General features: G+C 45.9%; 1 protein-coding gene and 1 pseudogene across 2 annotated transcripts in view; one reads left to right on the top strand and one right to left on the bottom strand.

The window, feature by feature from the left end:
- The window catches only part of TNFAIP8 (TNF alpha induced protein 8), a 123,845-nt gene that overhangs the window by 52,837 nt on the left and 51,324 nt on the right, over positions 1 to 19,684 (bottom strand). The window contains exon 1 of one of the 2 annotated variants that reach the window (XM_012766103.3): positions 13,999 to 14,478. The exons of the other annotated variant lie outside the window; for it this stretch is intronic. Coding sequence (XP_012621557.2) covers positions 13,999 to 14,065 — 67 coding nt within the window. The 5' untranslated portion in view covers positions 14,066 to 14,478. Of the gene's footprint in view, positions 1 to 13,998; positions 14,479 to 19,684 lie in introns of those variants that run through there. 2 annotated transcript variants of the gene reach the window in all.
- LOC142873757 (large ribosomal subunit protein eL33 pseudogene) lies at positions 2,479 to 2,809 on the top strand (annotated as a pseudogene).

The following is a 19,684-nucleotide window of genomic DNA, read 5'->3' as shown; positions in this document are numbered from 1 at the left end:
AATAATCATTTAATCATCTCATAACATTGAATTATGACAACATGTAAGAATAAGTTTAATTTCTCCCTACCTGAAAAGTGCCTTACAAGGAACCAAGTGCATAAATATCTGTTATCTTCAAAGAAAGAAAGCAAGACAAGAAAATTTGCATTGCATCCGGAGTACTGAGGCTAGCAATCTGCAACAATCCATAAACCTATCAAGTTTGCAAAAATTCTGTCAGAAAAGGAGCCAAGAAGAAAATAATTCTGACAGCTGCAAACCTTCTGTTTTACAACATGCACAGAATGGATGCACTTCCTTCAACAGCCTCATAAACAGAGAGTGCTGAGCAAATGCAAACATCCCTAGTAGAAGTCCACCGGATTCTAGACTTCAACTAATGGACTGTGCTTATCTTTATAGAGGTACCCTACCGGCCACCTATCAACCCACCACAACTGTCTTAGGAGCCATTAATAAGATGGATTGAACAAAATTCCATTTCAGTTGATGGACTTTCCAGGGCCAGCAAGATACCAGCAGCAGCTGCCCACTTTAAAACAGCAGCAACCTCACCATCTTCAGATTGGAAACTTTGTTTCCTCTAAGTTAAGAACTAACATCCGGCACTGGACCACCTGAATATATATACTAATAAATCCCAGATGGGAATTCCAGACACCTCTTTACTCAAAGCATGAATTTCTCTCAAGTGATAAACATTCTATTAAGCAAGTCTCTTAGGAGCACACTTCCTCCCTCAGAGACTGTTTTCATTTACAACAGGCTGTGTTTTCTAAAGCCAATTTGGGATCCATCGTTGCACAATGTGTAATTAATTTTGCCATCTGCTTTTTTTTAATGGATGAAATTAATCTGTGAATGTAAAGAGGTAGCAGCACCTTGGCTGTCTGAAGTATCTTGTTACCTGGGCTAGAGGAAGAAAAAAGTATACCACTTGACCACAGCCCCAAATTCTGAATCAGCAACCCAGCATAGAACCAAACAATTTATATGATTACAGTAAGCTATGTCTTAATATCACCAGCAATAGCAAGTATAATTTATCAAGCACCCACTACATGTTAGGTATTATTTATGTTAGGCACATTTTAGAACACATCTCTACTCTCACTATATCTCTGCAAGGAGATGTTGTCTAGCTCATGAAGTACTTCTGCAAACATTGTCACCAATCCTCAGAGCAACCCTGTAAGGAAGAAATCTTAGGTGTTACTGACTCTACTTGCTGCTTCTTCTTCTTCTTTTTTTTTCTACTTGCTTCTGATAAGGATACAGACGCTCAGAGAAGTTAAGTGGCTGGCCCATGGTCACCTAGCTAGGACTGAGTGTGAGCTGAGACTACATGTGGGTGTTCTGACTTCATTCCATGCTATTTTTTCCCTACACTATAGTATCTCTGGTTGAGCAGAGTACAGATTATTATATTGATACTTCAAGGCGAATCCCTCAAGAGAACAGGGAATAAGAGCAGTAAGGGACGTCAGAGGGCAAAGCTGACTGGAAGGCTCTGAGCTTGGCTGAACTGGGGAAAGAGGGGGCCAGACATTAATAGAAAAGAGGAAGTGCAGAGGAGGAAGAGGTGCCGCCCAGGGTGAAGGCGAGGAGTTCCACTTCACACATCTGAGTCTGAGGTCTGAGCCGGGCAACTGATGTGGGGTGAGCTTGAGCTCTTCGATCAGATCTATTTCCCACTTAACCAGACTTCTCCCAGGGAGTGCCAGGGCTCTTATAAAGCTCACAGTCTTTGATGAAAGTATTTCTAAAACAGTTTACATAGAACAAGCGTCCTCAAACTACGGCCTGCCGGCCACATGCCGCCGGCGTAAGACATTTATCGGGCTGCCGGGTGTTTTTGCCGCCGCTGCCTGTCCTGCTTAGCAGCCGACTCATCCCGGGCCCACAGCGTGCACTCTCTAATGGTCTGAGGGACAGTGAACTGGCCCCCTGTTTAAAAAGTTTGAGGACCCCTGACATAGAGTATCTACTCTTTACTACACAAAAGCTTTAGAACATACGTTTTGTTTTTGATGAATTAGACTATTGGATTAATCATACTGTCCTATGTCATAGATACAAACCTACTTTTTTGCTCACTCAACCTGCCTAATAAAGTTGTCCTTTTTCATTCTTTACACCACTCAACAATTTCTGCCCAATTTTAAGCAACAAGAAGATGCATATGATCAAGATTTCACATTCTTTTTAGGCACTCTGGAAAGCCTGTCCCACTATGTAGTAGAGCTACAGAACAGATGTAACTCCCTTAATATAGTGGAGTTATGTTTTCAGAGGTAAGGGGAGGGACACTGGGTTCTAAAATATGAAAAGTGAAATTGCATACAGTTAAAATTATATTTAAGATTCCTTAAATGACCCAGAAAGTTCTATATTGTCTACATGGTTCCATGTCTACACAATACCATCTTGGAGCCTGTGGAGGCCTCCTGGGAGCAGGACTTTTAAAAGGCAAACATGTCTGGAAGGCTGTGGTCCAAGGCCATTTTTGCTGCCATAAGTGGCTCTCTGGATCCAAAGAGAGCACACAGCTCTTCTTAAAATTGAAGGTGTTTATGCCTGGGATGAAACTGAACTCTTCTTGGGTAAGAGATGTGCTTATGTCTACAAAGCAAAGAACAACACAGTGACTCTTGGCGGCAAACCAAACAAAGCCAGAGTAATCTGGGGAAGGTAACTTGGGTCCATGGAAACAGTAATATTATTTGTGCCAAATTCCAAAGCAACCTTCCTGTGAAGGCCAACTGGACACAAAATCTGTGTGATGCTGTACCCTTCAAGGATTTAAACTAGGCCAGGCACCGTGGCTCACACCTGTAATCCTAGCACTCTGGGAGGCCGAGGCGGGCGGATTGCTCGAGGTCAGGAGTTCGAAACCAGCCTGAGCAAGAGCAAGACCTCGTCTCTACTATAAATAGAAATTAATTGGCCAACTAATATATATAGAAAAAATTAGCCGGGCATGGTGGCGCATGCCTGTAGTCCCAGCTACTCGGGAGGCTGAGGCAGGAGGATCGCTTGAGCCCAGGAGTTTGAGGTTGCTGTGAGCTAGGCTGACGCCACGGCACTCACTCTAGCCTGAGCAACAAAGCCAGACTCTGTCTTAAAAAAAAAAAAAAAAAGGATTTAAACTAATGAAAAGTAAATAAATAAAAGTGAATTTGTGCTCTTGAAAAAAAAAACTATATTAGTTACTCTAACTCTTAGTCTGTGTTTCTCTGTAGTTGTGAATCAGATATTCAAGTTCTTCCTCCATAATGATGATTAACTCATTATAGCCCATTTGCCTGGTCTCTGGAACAATGTGATTCCCATTCTGTTGACTGTCAGAAACTTTAAAATTCATCTACTCCATACATTTCATCAACAGGGAGCCATCCGATATAAGCAACAAGTTACTGCCTGGTAGTGAAATGGCTGAATATAAATGGCCAGGATTTCCTGACAATCGTCTTCTTCCTCGAGGGCAGATGTCACTTTTTAAGGCAACATCTACTGTCCCCTCTATAGCTTCTAATTGCAGGTCCAAGGGGCCTAGGGAGAACCAAAGGTTGTGGAGGAAACCAGGGATTCAGTGCCTGCTTGAGAGGAAGCTGCAGATGTCCCTGTTCAGATGTCATCTTTGTTTATGTATTTCTTCATTCTGTAAACATTTATTGAGCACCTACTATGTGTGGGTATAGAGCACCTACTATGTGTGGGTAGAAGGTAAATGGTGAAGATACAGCAGTCATGGTAACTGCCCTTGCAGAGCCAGTTAGGGGTGGGGGTGGGAGGAGTTGGGGAAGGCTACATATACATACTAGTTAAATTATAGTATGACAAGCTCATTAGCAGAAAGGTAGGAGGTGCTATGAAAGCTCACAGAAGTACCTCAGTCAGATCTGGAGGAGGCAGTCATGGAATTATGCCAGCAAAGGAAGGGGAGGGGCAGGAGAAAAGAAGGAAGAATGGAACCAGGTAGAGAATAGCTGGTCAGAAAGGAAGGCCGAAGGAAAGACCAATGGCTATGATGGCTAGGCGGCCACCAGTGATTCTTCCAGGAAGAGGACTTAGTAACATGCCTAGAGATAGAAGCCAAATTGTAAGGGGTTCCAGAATAAACCTGTGTTAAGAAAATAGAGAAAGCACCGGTGGACTGTTCATTCAAGAGGCTTTCCTGAAAGAAGGCAGTGGAAAGAGTGGCCTGAGGAGAAAGCATTATCAAAAACCATGAGTTTAGCAAAGTTTTAATTACATGGCTTTGAGGAAGGAATATTTAAATTCCCATAATTCCCCCTCTGGCTAACACCAGACACAGGGAAGCTGGGTGTCATCAATCTCTTACAAAAATACATTTGCAAGAATTTACATGGACTCTGACATAAGTTTGAATACTGTAAAAAAAAAATTAAGGATAAACTCAAAACTCCCTTCATGCTCAGCAACAGGTGCTGGGCCAGCAGGTCTGACCTAAAGTGGGTGCCTGGGAGGCTCCCAAGACCCAATTATCCTCTTAGTAGTAAAGGAAATACCAATTTGAGAGGGGGTCCTCTGGGTTAAACTTTGCTGATTTCTGTTCTACTATCAGGTTCTTTTAAAAATACAAGTCCCTTGGAGGAAAGGCCTGTGAGGACTATCATCTAAGTGTAAGTGAATTCACTGGTTTCTTTGTTCCTTCTCAGCAGAGGGGAAGTCTACAGAGCACCCTCCGTAGGAAGCAGAGATGCAGAAATTAACAGTGTGAAAAGGGTTGGGAAGAGAATGAACACAAGCCTGTCCTACTCCCAATTCTGCCCTGGCCACTAACCCCATGCCTGCCTACGACCAATAAAAGGCAAAGAAGATTGAATATACCCAGTAGACAACTTGCAAAGCAGACATCTAAGTTTCAAATGCTTGGGGTTCCTTATCTTCAGTGATGCAAATTTTTTAAATGATGCAAAATACTCAAAATTGTTTTGATTTAGATTTCCATCTCTGCTTCTCTAAAGTGATTCAGTCTCCAAAGGCCAGGAACCAATAAATGACTCTCATGAGGATACGATTTCTTTTGAGGTAATTCCAATTTGTGGGTGAAAATTATGGTAGCCCTTGTATCCCAAAGACAGACAGTATTCTAATCTAGAGTAAAAGCTGAAATCGATTATAAAAATGAAACTATAAAAGGCTCACATCTATAAAAATCTCACTATCTCTGACAGTGAACAAACATAGCAATGCAATAATAGGTAAAGTCAGTTGGCTTATAGCCCAAAGCTCATAAACTGGTGGCCTTAGGTCTGAATCCAGCTCATACGGGAGTTTTCTTTGGCCAGGTAAGTTTTATCTTTCATCTGAGCTTGCATGCCTTTAGATGGGACCTGTGCTCTCTCTAGGCTTGCCATAGGCCTCATGAGTCTCTATTGTTTACACAGAGCACTATTTACACATTCACATTACTCATCTGGTTCCTGTAGGCATTTGAGTTTAGGACCATTGATTTATACAGAATAACATTAAAAACAAATTTAAAAATTAAATTTAAAAAGCAACCTCTCTCATAGGTGGAGTTCTAGTGCCAACCATTTCATAGCAGAGCACTGGTGGATTATTGAGCAATAGGATCACTAAAAAAAACAATAAACCACAGCAGTGTGCAACACCACTGTAATCAGACTCTTAAAAAAACAGAAAATCGAAAACACCAGTGAGGCCCACCAGTCCTGGATAAGAGGTAACCATGGCTTGGAAACCGCTTTCTAAGAGGGGTCTGAATCGCTGTCTGAGCTAGCCTCAAGTGCACTGCGCTTCCATAATATCCCTGATATCTGCATGGCCTAGAACACAAGCCTGGCAGCCAATCTCCAATTCTGGTTTGGCAAAAGAAACAAACCCTCTATTCAGTGAGCTCTGGCCATAAATGCCCTGTGATATCCAACCAATAACACTCTACTTGCAGCAATTCACACCCGGTGCTCAGCCAGTCCAGCCACTTGGTGGCTATTTAAGACATTTGTAGCATGCGCTACAGAAACTGTGCCTTCCCCTGTCTGTTCGTGTGTCCTGACATGGAGGGCTTAAGTCCCCACCCCTACACCCACCTCAGTGCCACACGACTCTTCCTACCACACCCTGCACACAACCCAAGAATCAGAAAGCTAACGCTCAAAGGAAGGTTTTGATTCCTCAAACTTGGGTCATGAGTGAGAAAACAAGCCCAGCAGATCATCTTAACAGGAATGAGAAGTAAATCTCCAAGTTCTCCACCGTGGTCTCCGGAGCTCAGGGCTCCTCTCCAGCTGCCAGCCTCCTGGGGCACAGCGTGCCAGCAGACACCGCGGTCCCCTGCGGCCTGGCCCAGGCTTCCTGGATCTGATTCCCGAGACCCGCATGGGGGCTGCCTAGCTCACTCAGTTCCTCGGGAGGGTTTGGGTGGAAGCCCACAGAGCAAAGGGCCCCTCTGCTCCGGCTGGCCCTCTGTGCATGCGTTTCCCTCAGGGATGTGGCGGGGAAGACCGGCTGGTTGGGGACAAGGCTCCGGAGTCTGGAATCTTATGACCCAGCCATAGATTTCATCTAAAAGATAAACGGGCACCTCCTCTGCCCCAACTGACTTGCCACAAAGTGGCGTTTTCTTGCCTCCCTCTGTGTCTTTCGCTCTCTCACCAGCCCCCCACCCCGTCCCCTGCCCCAGACAGCCATCCTCCTGGAGGACTAATCTGCTTCAATAAAGCTCCACATGACTGATTGCTCTATTTTGTTTATTTGTCTGTAGCTTCAAAAGCTTTACATTAATCCGGGGCCCATTTATTTCAATTAAAATAGATAAAAATAATCAAATATGGTGATTAAGGTCATAGGTATAAAATGTAAGGCCATTCTTTGCGGGAACCTATGGCCTTATTATTTAATTTTTAAAGAAAAATCATGTTGGACTTCAGTGTTTGATAGGGACATATAATTGCCATAAGTTGAAGACCTGTCTATAATTAATTCTCTCTACTTCTTATTCTCATCGTCTAACGCTTACCAGACCAGATCTGCAGTACCTTGGGGGTGCTTCACCGACTTTTGAGAATTTCCCATTGTGGTCTGCAGTGCTGCTGCGGTTCACGAGGTCTGCGCGTTAGCTCTCCCGACAGCACCTGACAGTCTCATCGGGGGCTGGCGTTCCCATTCGCACGGCCCCAGCGCCTTGCCGTAGAGTGACTGTTTAGGCACCCCAAGCTTGAGCCAATCATCACAGCAGATGCGAGAGCCAATAAACTCACATTTAAACCTTTGCTAGGGGCTTCTGGAAAAGGTCACCCGCTCCTCGGGCAGAGCCACCAGAAGCCAGTGCTCTTGCTCCTTCTGGATGGTGTGTGTTGGATAGGAAGCCTAGAATTGCTGCAGAACTTCACTACCATGAGAGAAGCCAGTTCAGGATGAAGGTCAACCACAGAAGGCAGATGGGAAAGCAAATGGGTTCTCGACCTCACTGGACTGCTGAATCAAACTTTGTTCCAGTTGTGTGAGCCAAGAAAAAATTCTGTTTTGTACGAACCAGTCTAACCTGGGCTGCTGGGAAGGAGTAGTGCCTGAAAATTCCTAACTCCTGCTGGCTCCACCGCATTCCCAACACCTAAAGGACCGAGGGTGAAGCAGCCCAAGGATGCCCAGGTGACCAAGCCCTTTGCCCCGTCTCTTCAAGCCTGCTGTCCACCGAAGGCCAGAGGCCAGCCTGGGAGCCCCCTCTCCAGCAGGGCCAACCCTGGCCTGTCCGATGACAGTGACAGCAGAGAGCAGAGTCCCCAGGCTGGGGAAGAGCGGGAGGTGCTGAGAAGCCTCCGTGGCACAGATGGGGGGGGCCTGTGAGGAGGACCCAGTCGCTCACTGTCCTCCCTCAGCTCATGGCTTGCTGTTGGCCCACCTCCCTGATCGACGCCATGTGGGAATATCCTGTCATACTGACGATGGCCGCCTCCCCGGCGGGGGCAGAAAGGGCGAGACCTGTAGGGTGGGACAGGGTGCAGGAAGCTGTGTTTGCATCAAAGCTCCAGGAGCGAGGTCAGGTCTGCCCCAGGATTTCCCCCAGGAGCTGCAGGTGTGGTGAGGAGCTCAGCAGCACTTGCAGGTGGAAACTCAAGAGTTAGCAGGAGAAAGGGCAGATCGCCATGAGGAGCACTGGTCTATTAAGATCAGGCCAGATTTTTGCCTTAGAATGTGTTCCAAGTCCGCTTGGGGCTCAACACACAACACACTGCATTTCTGCGCTTCCGCTTGGCAGCCTCGCAGTGGACACACTGAATCCCAAGAGGCCGACTTTCTGGGAGTGGGGGAAATCGGCTAGGGTTTTAATTAGGTTCTCTTCCACCACACCTTTAACTAAACCCTCCCACTCTCCACCTCCAAGGTGCAGCAAGTACTGTGATGTGCTTCCTCAGACTGCAAGCGGGGACTGCAGCCACGGTTCCTGTCGATGGCCTGGGGCTCGTGGCTGCCCCCACGTTAATACCTGCATTTCTGCATGTGCTTTGCTGTCCTATTGGTCCTAAGTTTTGATAATGAACTTTCCTCCAACAAGTATTGATTTTTAGGTTCTCGCCAAAACCAGCTCAGAGAGCTCCCCCAGGAGCAGCAACATGCTCCTAAAGATAGAAACCAAAAGACCACAGAGGTCTGTGCCCTCAGGCTCTGGTGACAGGCAAAGAACTTTACTGAAAAAAAGAATTCATTCCAAAAAATACAAACCAATGCTAACCCTAATAGTTCAAGCTGATGGGATTTAAGAGCTAATTTTTATACACAACATATACAGATGAACATAGAAATCACCTCTGTTAGCAAAAAAAAAAAAGTGCTACACAAACGAATAAATGCACGAAGATTTGATGACGATGTAAATCTCTCACTACCTGTAAGGGGAGCTCGGGTTTAAGAGGACAGGAAAGAGTGAGGCACGAGAGAGTTCAGGGTAAGTTTCCTTCACAAGACGCAAATGCTTCATGTCACTTTGTCCACTGGATATAGGCCATGAGACGATTAAACAAGAGCAGACGATGCAAGTGACAGCACAAAGTCATTTTCTTCTATACTTAGCACTGGTCTGACCTTCATCATAAAGTGGAATTAGAGGATTTGGCCTGTGTCCAGAGGACAACGGTCATAAGATCTAAAGGAGATGGAAGGGAAAAAATAAAAAAGGTTTGAGCTGGTTCAAAGTAAAGCAAGAAGACAAAGAGTATTGGCCAAAAGTTGTCCAGGTTAAGCTGTGTTTGGTGACAACAAGTTTGTACTCTCTCCTCAACTGGTAATCCTGTTTTCAAACTCATTTTAAATAACATTTAATACTCTCTTACTGTCATGGTGAGGGTATGATACTGAGAACTGTGATCAAATACCTTAAGACTGCAGAAATTTTATCTTGTGTTAATTATATCCAAATAGCTTAAAAATGAATGCAGACAGGGAACAGGGGAGGGCTTTAGGAGACTGTAGGTACTTGTACTTAATAGCTGATGGATAGAGGAAGAGTGGGAAAACCCAAAGGATTGATCTCCATACCGAACGAAGGCAGGCAGTATTATTCAGCAGAGTATTCCTCTGAGATAAGAGGTCTGATCCTTTCTGTGCTCGTCATGGGGACTCTCTAGGCCAGCAGGCGGACAGCTAGGGTGAGCCATGCTGAAATACGGCTGCTGGAAGAACCCAGGGCACGCTGCTTCCTCTCAGACCACCACACGTGGAGGTCTGTGCCTACGTGAGCTCACGCAGCCCACCGGGCAGGCAGGGTGGCAGGAAGAGCGCTGGAGCCAGGACCCAGGTTTCCATCCCAGCTCCAGCGCTATGAAGCTGGATGACCGCAGACACCTGCTCTAATCTCCTTGGCCTAAGTTTCATTTGTAAAACGAGAAGATTTGACTAGATCCAATGGCTTCTCATCCCATGCCCAGTACAAGTCAAATTCATTCCAATCGTCCACAAGGCCCCCACAGTCTGGTCCCTCTCTACCTCTCTGACCCCTCTGTCCCTCTCCCATCAGCCTCCTTGCTGTTTCTGGAACATACCCACCATTCCCACCTGAGGGCCTGTGCAGCTGCTTGCTCTCTGTCTGGAATGTTCTGCAGAGTATCCACATCTGGCTACCTCACACCTCTCAGGTGAGTCTAATATCACTTTCTCAGTGAGCATTTACTCACAATTGCAACCACCATTACCGACAGCCCACCCAGCAATCCCGATATGCCTCTTGGGCTTAAAATTGCTTTTTTCTATAGGTTGGTGCAAAAGTAATTTTGGTTTTAGCACTGTTGACATTTGCCATTTGCTACTGGAATACATTCTTAAATAAATGTGGTTATGTTATACATCATTTTAATGTGCTTTTCTCATTCTATTTTTTTTTTCCTAATGACTTATTACTTGCTGTTTTTAGACTATGTTTTTATTTATTTTAGACTATGGAAATGATGTAAGACAAAAAGCAAATTTAAGTGATTTTCTTATTCGAGTTCAAAATGGGTCACAAAGCAGCGGAGACAACTAGGGACATCAACAAGGCATTTGGCCCAGGAACTGCTAAGGAACGTACAGTGCAGGGGTGGTTCAAGAAGTTTTGCAAAGGAGACGAGAGCCTTGAAGATGAGGAGCACAGTGGCCGGCCATCAGAAGTTGACAATGACCAACTGAGAGTAATCATCGAAGCTGATCCTCTTACAACTACACAAGAGGTTGCCAAAGAACTCAACATCCACCATTCTACAGTCATTTGGCATTTGAAGCAAATTGGAAAGGTGAAAAAGCTCAATAAGTGGGTGCCTGTCATTTTGAAGTGTCATCTTCTCTTCTTGTATGCAACAACATTGAAATATTTCTTGATCAGATTGTGACGCGTGAAGAAAAGTGGACTGTATACAGCAACCAGCAACAACCAGCTCAGTGGTTGGACCAAGAAGAAGCTCCAAATCACTTCCCAAAGCCAAACTTACATGAGAAAAAGTTCATGGGTCACTGTTCGGTGGTCTGCTGCCGGTCTGATCCACTACGGCTTTCTGAATCCCAGCATTCCATCTGAGAAGTAGGCGCAGCAAATCGATGAGATGCTCTGAAAACTGAAATACCCACAGCCGGCAGTGGTCAACAGAAAGGGCCCAGTTCTCCACAACAACGCCTGACCACACGTGGCACAACCAAGCCTTCAAAAGTTGAACGAATTGGGCTACGAAGTTTTGCCTCATCCGCCATATGCACCTGACCTCTTGCCAATCAACTATCACTTCTCTGAACATCTCCACAACTTTTTGCAGGGAAAATGTTTCCACAACCAGCAGGATGCAGAAAATGCTTTCCAAGAGTTCACAGAATCCAGAAGCACAGATTTTTTTACACTACAGTAATAAACAAACTTATTTCTTGTTGGCAAAAGTGTGTTGATTGCAATGGCTCCTATTTTGATCCATGAAGATGTGTTTGAGCCTAGTTATAATGATTTCAAATTCATAGTTGGAAACTGCAATTACTTTTGCACCAACCTAATAATATTTATTTGTTGTTTGTCAGCTCTCCAAGAACAGGGATTTCCACCTGTTTTGTTTACTGCTGTATCCCCAGTCCCTGGAAGAATGCCTGAGGCATAACAGCAATTCAGTAAGTATCTGCCGAATGGGAATGTGCGTGGATGAGTGGCAGGGAGGGCAGACCTTCGCAGTGTCTGAGGTCTGAGGTCTGAGGGCTGTGGTGCCTATGGTCAGAGGGCTCTCTCTGCCACCAGGATGGACTCTCTGACCTCATGAAAAACAAGCCAAACCAGGTGAATCATAAAGGGCCCGGGGCCATGTGTGCTATGCTTTCACTCTGCTGCAGAACTTCTCAAGTACTGCTTTCTGCACGCTCATGCACTGAGCTGATGGGCCATGCACACCCTGCACTCTCAGCAAACAGTTAATACTGTGGCGTCCAAACATCTATGAGAAGTTCTTCGTATTGGCATTCAGCTCCGTATTTCTAGAGTCTAAATTAATATAATTTGGGAGAAGCCAGTTGCATCCATCTCCTCTCTCTAATTTGTCATTAAAATCCTTGGGGAAAAAGGAAGTTAAACATTTCCCTACTGCCAAGATGTCACACTGTCATTTATCCTGAAGTGCAATCCCACATGCATTCCAGCCAGTTCCACTAGATGGCAACATGGTCAGGATATGCTGGTATCTGAGAGTGAAATTCACCAGGAACACAGAGCAGAGAAGTTCCCAAAGGCCACTAGACCACTCTGGTTCTCTGCTTGGCCCTCACCCCCTAGCCGCCCCTTCACTTCTAGCCTGGCTATTTTCAATCTGCTCTCACATGGCTCATGCTAACCCCATGAACACATGTGACTTAATCACTCCAGCCTTGGAAGCTCTACGTATACTTCTTTCTGCCAAAGTACGTTATTTACTCTCCCTTTGGAACTCTACCAAAAACTCATTTCTTCCACAAAACCTTCCCAAGCAAACCTGGCTATGACTCCAACTGTATATACGCCATGATATACAGTCACAGACACATATCTAATTTTATATATTGGATTGAATGTGTGCGTGTGTGTATATATATTTGTGTGTGTGTGTGTGTGTGTGTATATATATATATATATATATATATATATATATATATATATAGAGAGAGAGAGAGAGAGAGAGAGAGAGAGAGAGAGAGAGAGGGAGGGAGGGAGAGAGAGACAGACAGAATCACATGTATAGCTCTGGGCATCCGGTAGAGAAATGTGCATTTAATATAAATGATGTACAGGTAAGCACATTTTATACAAGAGAAGTCATGATTTTCTGAAATAGTATTTATTGGCTGCCAAGGGACCAGTTAATAAGCCAAGAGACTAGATATACCAACATCCAACTATGTCTTCCAATTTCTAGTTTTTTTTCTAGCATTCAATTTAAGCTCCACAAAGTCTTTTGAGCATAAAGATTTTAGACAGGCCCGGCGCTGGTGGCTCACGCCTGTAATCCTAGCACTCTGGGAGGCTGAGGTGGGAGGACTGCTCGAGGTCAGGAGTTCAAAACCAGCCTGAGCAAGAGAGAGACCCCATCTCTACTATAAATAGAAAGAAATTAATTGGCCAACTAATATATATAGAAAAAATTAGCCGAGCATGGTGGCGCATGTCTGTAGTCCCAGCTACTCGGGAGGCTGAGGCAGCAGGATCACTTGAGCCCAGGAGTTTGAGGTTGCTGTGAGCTAGGCTGACGCCACGGCACTCACTCTAGCCTGGGCAAGAAAGCAAGACTCTGTCTCAAAAAAAAAAAAAAATTTAGACAAACTTAAGCAAATATTATGAATCAACTTGGACAAAAGTATATAAAATGTAACTTTAAAGGCTATTCAAAATGCTCTCTTTATTTCAATCCTTGACTTTTTAATTTGTCTTAAAAATAAAATTAAGTCTACTTGTAGAAGCAGTAAGTACGGCTAAAACCAAGCCCATGAGATTATTCTAAAAGTACAAAAGGCTTTATATATAAGGTAAAATTGCTTTATGGTGGGTAAAGAAAATGGCAACAGTACTATTCTGACAATTACCCAATGGGAGAACAGAGATAAATACTCGTGTGTTTACTGGTCATCCCATGGTGCTGCCGTCACTGTAGACCACTGGGAACCAGAGGTGTCCTACAGTTAATAAGTGCATGGAAAACGTAAAAGAGAGTTTGGGTAAAAAAGCTATCCAGTCTTTTCAGACCCCCATTTCTGAAACACTTTAATCCTTCACTTGTTTACAAATGAAACACGCAAACCTCAGGTGCCACTTTTTCCACACACAATACTCCTAGCTCCCTCAGCTGAACACTGGCTCCCCGCGCCCAGGGCCACAGCGAAAGAAAAGTACTGATTTGCTGAACACGACCACGCTAAAGCCACAGCCAGATACTATTCTCTCGTGGACGGCAACACCATGTTACTCAGTCGCCTGAATATTCCGCCAGATTCCAACAAAGACACCCCATCCAAAACATTCTGAAGGCAGTTTTAACTCACCAAGCTTTAGCATTTTCTTCCCGTGCTCAGTCAGAAGGACAATCCCACAGAGTGTTGGTTGAGTCATACAGACTTGAGGAACAAATGCGGCCACCCTGCTGATGCGCTCGCTGTGGCGCCTGTATCACCTTCGGGGGACTCAGTCCTGCCCAAGAATAACGTAAAATGATTTACGCCATCCTTTTGAAAAATCCACCACAAGCTTCCCAGACAAACGCACAGAAGGCACTGGTCAGCAACAGTCACGTTAAAAGTTGTCTTGCTTGTTAGTCTGGGAGCAGGGTTTCGTCACCTGTAGTGGAATACATTATGTAGCCTTTAACTGTGAGTCCAGGGAGGCCTCCACGTCCACAACAGGGACGGACTGGTCGCTGCCTGCACTTGCAACCCATAAACTACGACCGGACAAGAACACAGGATTACCTGCGATAGGCAAACAGGAGATATTTTCAAAATCAAGCAGAAACAGGAAGTCTAACGTCTCAACATGCTAGACAAAAGCAGACACTTTTTTTAAAAATGTTAAAAAGGGAGTGGCCCCATTCACAGATGCCTGAAAGAAAAAAAAGCAAAAAACAACACCTCATTCCTACCTGGCCAGTATAAACATGAATGTCTATTAATAATAAGTATTGCTTAGAGGTGTTCTTGTTCTCAGGAAAACTAGAGAACACAGTTTGGACAACACTGCTACTTCAAATCACTAGCCTTTTGCTTTTGAACAGAATATAAGGTTTTTACAAAGAATGTAAATGTAAGTATATCCAGCACACACAATACACACTGGTATATGATACACATATATGCATTATATATTTAATACAATCTAATTGTCTTTTTAGGAGCTCATTTATTGGCCTGGGCATTTGGTGGTCACTGCCAGCCACAAATCTTTCCCTTACCACCTCCAACAGGTGAGACTTTGCCAGTCCACTTCAAGCACACCACTTCTGTGACCTTTTCCTGAATGACCACAGTTAAGTACGTATAATCTCAGCCTCTTCCTTAACCCCAAGGCACCTCACTTGAACTTTCTTGGTAACACTTTCTCACTGTGTTTCTCACTGTGTCCATATATTATTGCTTGTATATCTGTCTTACTCTCCACATCATGAGAAGCTTCTTGATTTCATTTTTATACCGTGTGGCAATAATACCCTGCCTTGAGCCTACCAGGCACCCAGCAAAAAAGATACCAAGTGCGATGTAACAGCCAAGCTCTCTAAAGTTTGCTAGGCCTGGTTCAAATTCCACGTACACCATTTTTCTGGTTTTGTAGGCTTTCAAGTTATTTAACCTCCCTGAGCAGTTCTGCACTTCTGTAAAATGAGAACAACATCATCAACGTCATAGAATTGCTATCAAGATTTAAAGAGAACCATGGGAAGCAAATAACTTACTGCCTGATATACAGCAAGTTCTCAAACAGTAATGAGTATTACTATTGATCTGCATGAAACTGGGAGAGAAGGATGAAAGAGATACCAAATCAACATCAATTTACAAACACATCTATACATTTCTTATTTTTTTTTTTTTTTTTTTTTTTGAGACAGAGTCTCACTTTGTTGCCCAGGCTAGAGTGAGTGCTGTGGCGTCAGCCTAGCTCACAGCAACCTCAGACTCCTGGGCTCCAGTGATCCTTCTGCCTCAGCCTCCCGGGTAGCTGGGACTACAGGCATGCGCCACCATGCCCGGCTAATTTTTTATATATATATCAGTTGGCCAATTAGTTTCTTTCTATTTATAGTAGAGACGGGGTCTCGCTCTTGCTCAGGCTGGTTTTGAACTCCTGACCTTGAGCAATCCGCCCGCCTCGGCCTCCCAAGAGCTAGGATTACAGGCGTGAGCCACAGCGCCCGGCCATTTCTTATTTTCTTTAGCCTACATTATCATGTGACTAACTCACAGAGGTATGAAGTTTATAATTTTCGTGCTATCTCCTCAAATTCTAACTGTCCCTTTAATACTACAAAAACTTCTTCAGGAACTAAGGGTCGAAGACATCAAAAGAAAATTCTTCCTTGGAGTACAGGATTCTAAATCACAAAGACTTCCCAAGCCTCGATGCATCGGCAATTCCAAGGGTAAGTTACAAAGAGCAGAAACGTCACATCTAAACAGAGGAACAGGCCTCTCAATTTCCCTAAAATGTGGCCTCCGTGGTGGCTGCATGGCCAGCTAGGTGGCCACCAGGAACGACTCTGTCCACCCCTTCTGCGGGAGGATGGGCAGCACAGTGGACTGTGGGAGGAGAGGGCTGGAGGAGGAATCCTGCAGCCCCACATGAAAGCAACTGCCGACCTGGCCGCGGAGCCCTCATCTTGCGCCAGACCCGGTGGCCGAGGCTCCAGGAGGGCCCGACACCAGGCCCGGGCAGAGGAGGCTGCATGTGATAGCCGCAGGTGTCCAAGGGACACTCCACACCCAGCAGAACATTCCTGAATCTGGGGAGAGTTCTCCAACAATGGGAGAACAAAAAGCAAAGCACCTGGACGGCACTTCCTTCAGACACTCCAGCTTAAGACCGGAATGCCCAGGTCATCCACGTCAGATCTGTTCCGAGTTTGCCGTTTAGAGCAGTCCTAGCAGTTGGCATGCTCTGCTCATCCTACTTCATCTGGGACAAAAGAAGAGTCACGGACAGAGACTAAAGAACACGGAGAGTCTTGGGTAATTATTTTTGGAGTGGTCAAACCTCACAGAATATAGCCTTATGTGAAAACATAGCTAACTCGCTTCAGTTGCCTTTGTAGATCTGAGTAGGTTCCGCGCTCCCCTGCTGCCCTAGGACTTGTGAAGTGAGACACTGGGCAGATTCAAGGATCAACAATCGTGAAGGTCGCCAGTGCAGACGCATCGCCCATGCTCTGAGGCACTGAGGAGAGAGCAGGCAGCCGGACTTCCGGCCCTAGAAACCCTGCCCGGTGGCCTAGTGACAGAGGGATCTGTCCAGACCCGGCTTTGTTAAGGCAATTTGCACTCAGGAACACAGGTGGCTCTCAGTCCTTTCACCGGCGAGCACAGCCCTGCAGCGGAAGCACGGGCCACTCAGCACGGCCAGTCATCGAGGCACTCCGGTATGTCATTGTGATACGACAATGCCGTCCTTAGGGGAGCCAGGGCCACCTTACCTGGTATTTCTTCTCCATCTCCACAGCCACGTGAGGGTGGCCGTGAGAAACCAGATCCTCCTTCCCTGTGTGCGTGCACTGCACGTTATCTAGGCATCTCAGAGCGAGGCACTATCACTGAAATCATTTCGCTCTCCCCACACCCAGGGAAAGTGGGTGACGATCCCAGTTTCCAGCGAGAGTGGCAGAGCAAAAGAAGTGAGCAGCACATTCAACACAGCCCTGTGCAACGAGGCAGGGCTGAGAAGGGAGGCCAGGAGGCCTAACCCCTACCCTCCCAGAGCAAGCAAGCTCCAGGCACACTCTCTCTCCCTGGCCTAGTTTCACCAACTACTTATCACGTGCCCCAAGAAAAATATTTCCTTTACAGCCACCCACATCCTTACCAGCAGCACATTCAACAAAAACATCACAAGCGTGATGAGATTTGTGCCTGCATGAAAAAGATACTTCATTTGTTTATTTCATCTAATTCTATAGCCTCAGACAAAACTGGAAACGTCTACGAAACACCTTGACCTTTATGCTTTGGCATTCCCAAGACGTTCCCTAATCCCTACTGCACAATACCATGACTGCCAAGATCAACTGCATTTTCCTTCTGTGCAACCCTCCCCTCCTTCCAGCAGTCCTCCTGGGCTCTGCGCCTCTGCCTGGGTCCCACCCGCACCAACTCTTTCAATGGTCACCCTAAAACCATGGCCCCAACCAGAGCGCCCTTCTCTCTGCCCCTCTTCTCTTCTTCAAGGAGAAAGGAGCCAGGAGTGGAACAGGGCGGAAGGCAGGCTGAGAGGGAATTATTCCGGGAGACTCAGTGCCTGAGACTGGCAACGTGCTTGGAAGTGTTTTCCAGATGCTCTAACAGAGTGGACAGTCGGGCTGCCCCTCTCACCTCCGGGAGGGCTCGTTCGGCACAGGAGTCCCCGGTCCACATCTAGACAGGGTTGGGGCCCCACTGCTAAGCACCTGCTAGCTGCCCACAGTGTGCATGACACTCTCCCTACGGGTCACTTGTCCTCATCCAAACCCTGGGATGTGGGCGCCATTATCCCCAGGTCCTGGGGGAGGAAACTGAGCTTCAAAAGTTCACGTATCTGTTCAGTAGAATACTGGGACGTGAATCTAGGTATGCCTCACTCCAAATCTGTTGGCTTTTCCCCCTCCCTATCATATCGTATCACAAATGTGTCCATGATTCACCAAACAGAAAACACAAAGAGCAGACTGTATAAAAAAAAATAAAAGAACACCAGGCAACCAAGCCGCCAAGGCCAGGTACAGTGGCAAGTTACGCCGTGTGGACAGGTGCTGCTGGGGGCCAGCGCTGGGGTGGTGACATCTCGAGTCTGTCATCAGGGCAGCTGCTGTTCACAGCTTCCCACGCAGACAGGCCGCACGAAATGTAAGTGTGGGAAGGTTGGCCTTTCTACCTTGAGTATAAATTTTAAAAAAGTGTTATTCTTAGAAGCAAGAAAAGAAGATTGTGTTCTAGCTGCTCTCTTAGAGCCACACAGCTTCAGTGCTGGCGAGACCTCTGATCGCATCCAACCTCAGCGGTCCAAAGAGGCTGCGAAGGCACACCCAAACCCCACCGCCAGCTGGAGCAGCTCAGCTGCGGCGCTCACGGGGCCTTAGGCTTCCAGAATGAACATGAAGGCCCTTCTGCCTATGATTCATGCTCCAATCTCTCTTCACACTTGTACCACCAATGAAAACACTAAATCAGCACTTAGAAAGCAAAGAAACGCTGAGTGCCGGCTGCAATGCATACGCTGGCACTTGAATGCGGTTTACTCTCTACTGAACCGAGCGTGAGCAGAGGCCTGACACTTTATAGCATTCTTCTTCCATCACAAAACCTCATGTAAAACTGAACATGATCCCTAGTAATAAAATAGCAAGCTAATTAAACTCTCAATTTGCCAGGAAAAACTATCCAATTGTAGAGTGAATTTCTCTATAAATTTCTAGAATTTCTGGTTAATAAGGCAACATCTGACATTTCCCAAGCTGAATTCCTCCTCCTCCCTCCATCTCGAACCTGCTGTCTTTTCCTCTCTGTTAACCTCTGCAGCTCTCATCACCTCCTTCTCACTCAGCCATCGCTAGCCTCCCGCAGTTCGGGCGGTGGCTCATTCACCAAGTTCTGTAGTCTTCTCATCTGGGCTCTCCCTTTTTTTTTTGAGACAGACTCTAGCTCTATCGCCCGAGCTCGAGTGCAAGTGGCGTCAGCCTTGCTCACAGCAACCTCAAACTCCTAGACTCACATGATCCTCCTGCCTCAGCCTCCCGAGTAGCTGGGACTACAGACATGCGCCACCATGCCGGGCTAAGTTTTAGTAGAGACGGGGTCTTGCTCTTGCTCAAGCTGGTCTCAAACTCCTGACCTCAAGCAATGCTCCCGCCTCGGCCTCCCAGAGTGCTAGGATTACAGACATGAGCCACCGCGCCCGGCCTTCCACTTGGATTCTGTCAAACCCTTTGCTTTTAGGGTGGCAAAAAAAAAACACAACACTCCAGAGAATGCCAGCAAAGCAGATCTATTCTCCCTT

This window comes from Microcebus murinus, chromosome 11, assembly GCF_040939455.1.
Source record: "Microcebus murinus isolate Inina chromosome 11, M.murinus_Inina_mat1.0, whole genome shotgun sequence".
Classification (NCBI taxonomy): domain Eukaryota; kingdom Metazoa; phylum Chordata; class Mammalia; order Primates; family Cheirogaleidae; genus Microcebus; species Microcebus murinus.
The sequence above is the reverse complement of the archived record's forward strand: the minus strand, read 5'-3'. Positions and strand labels throughout refer to the sequence as shown.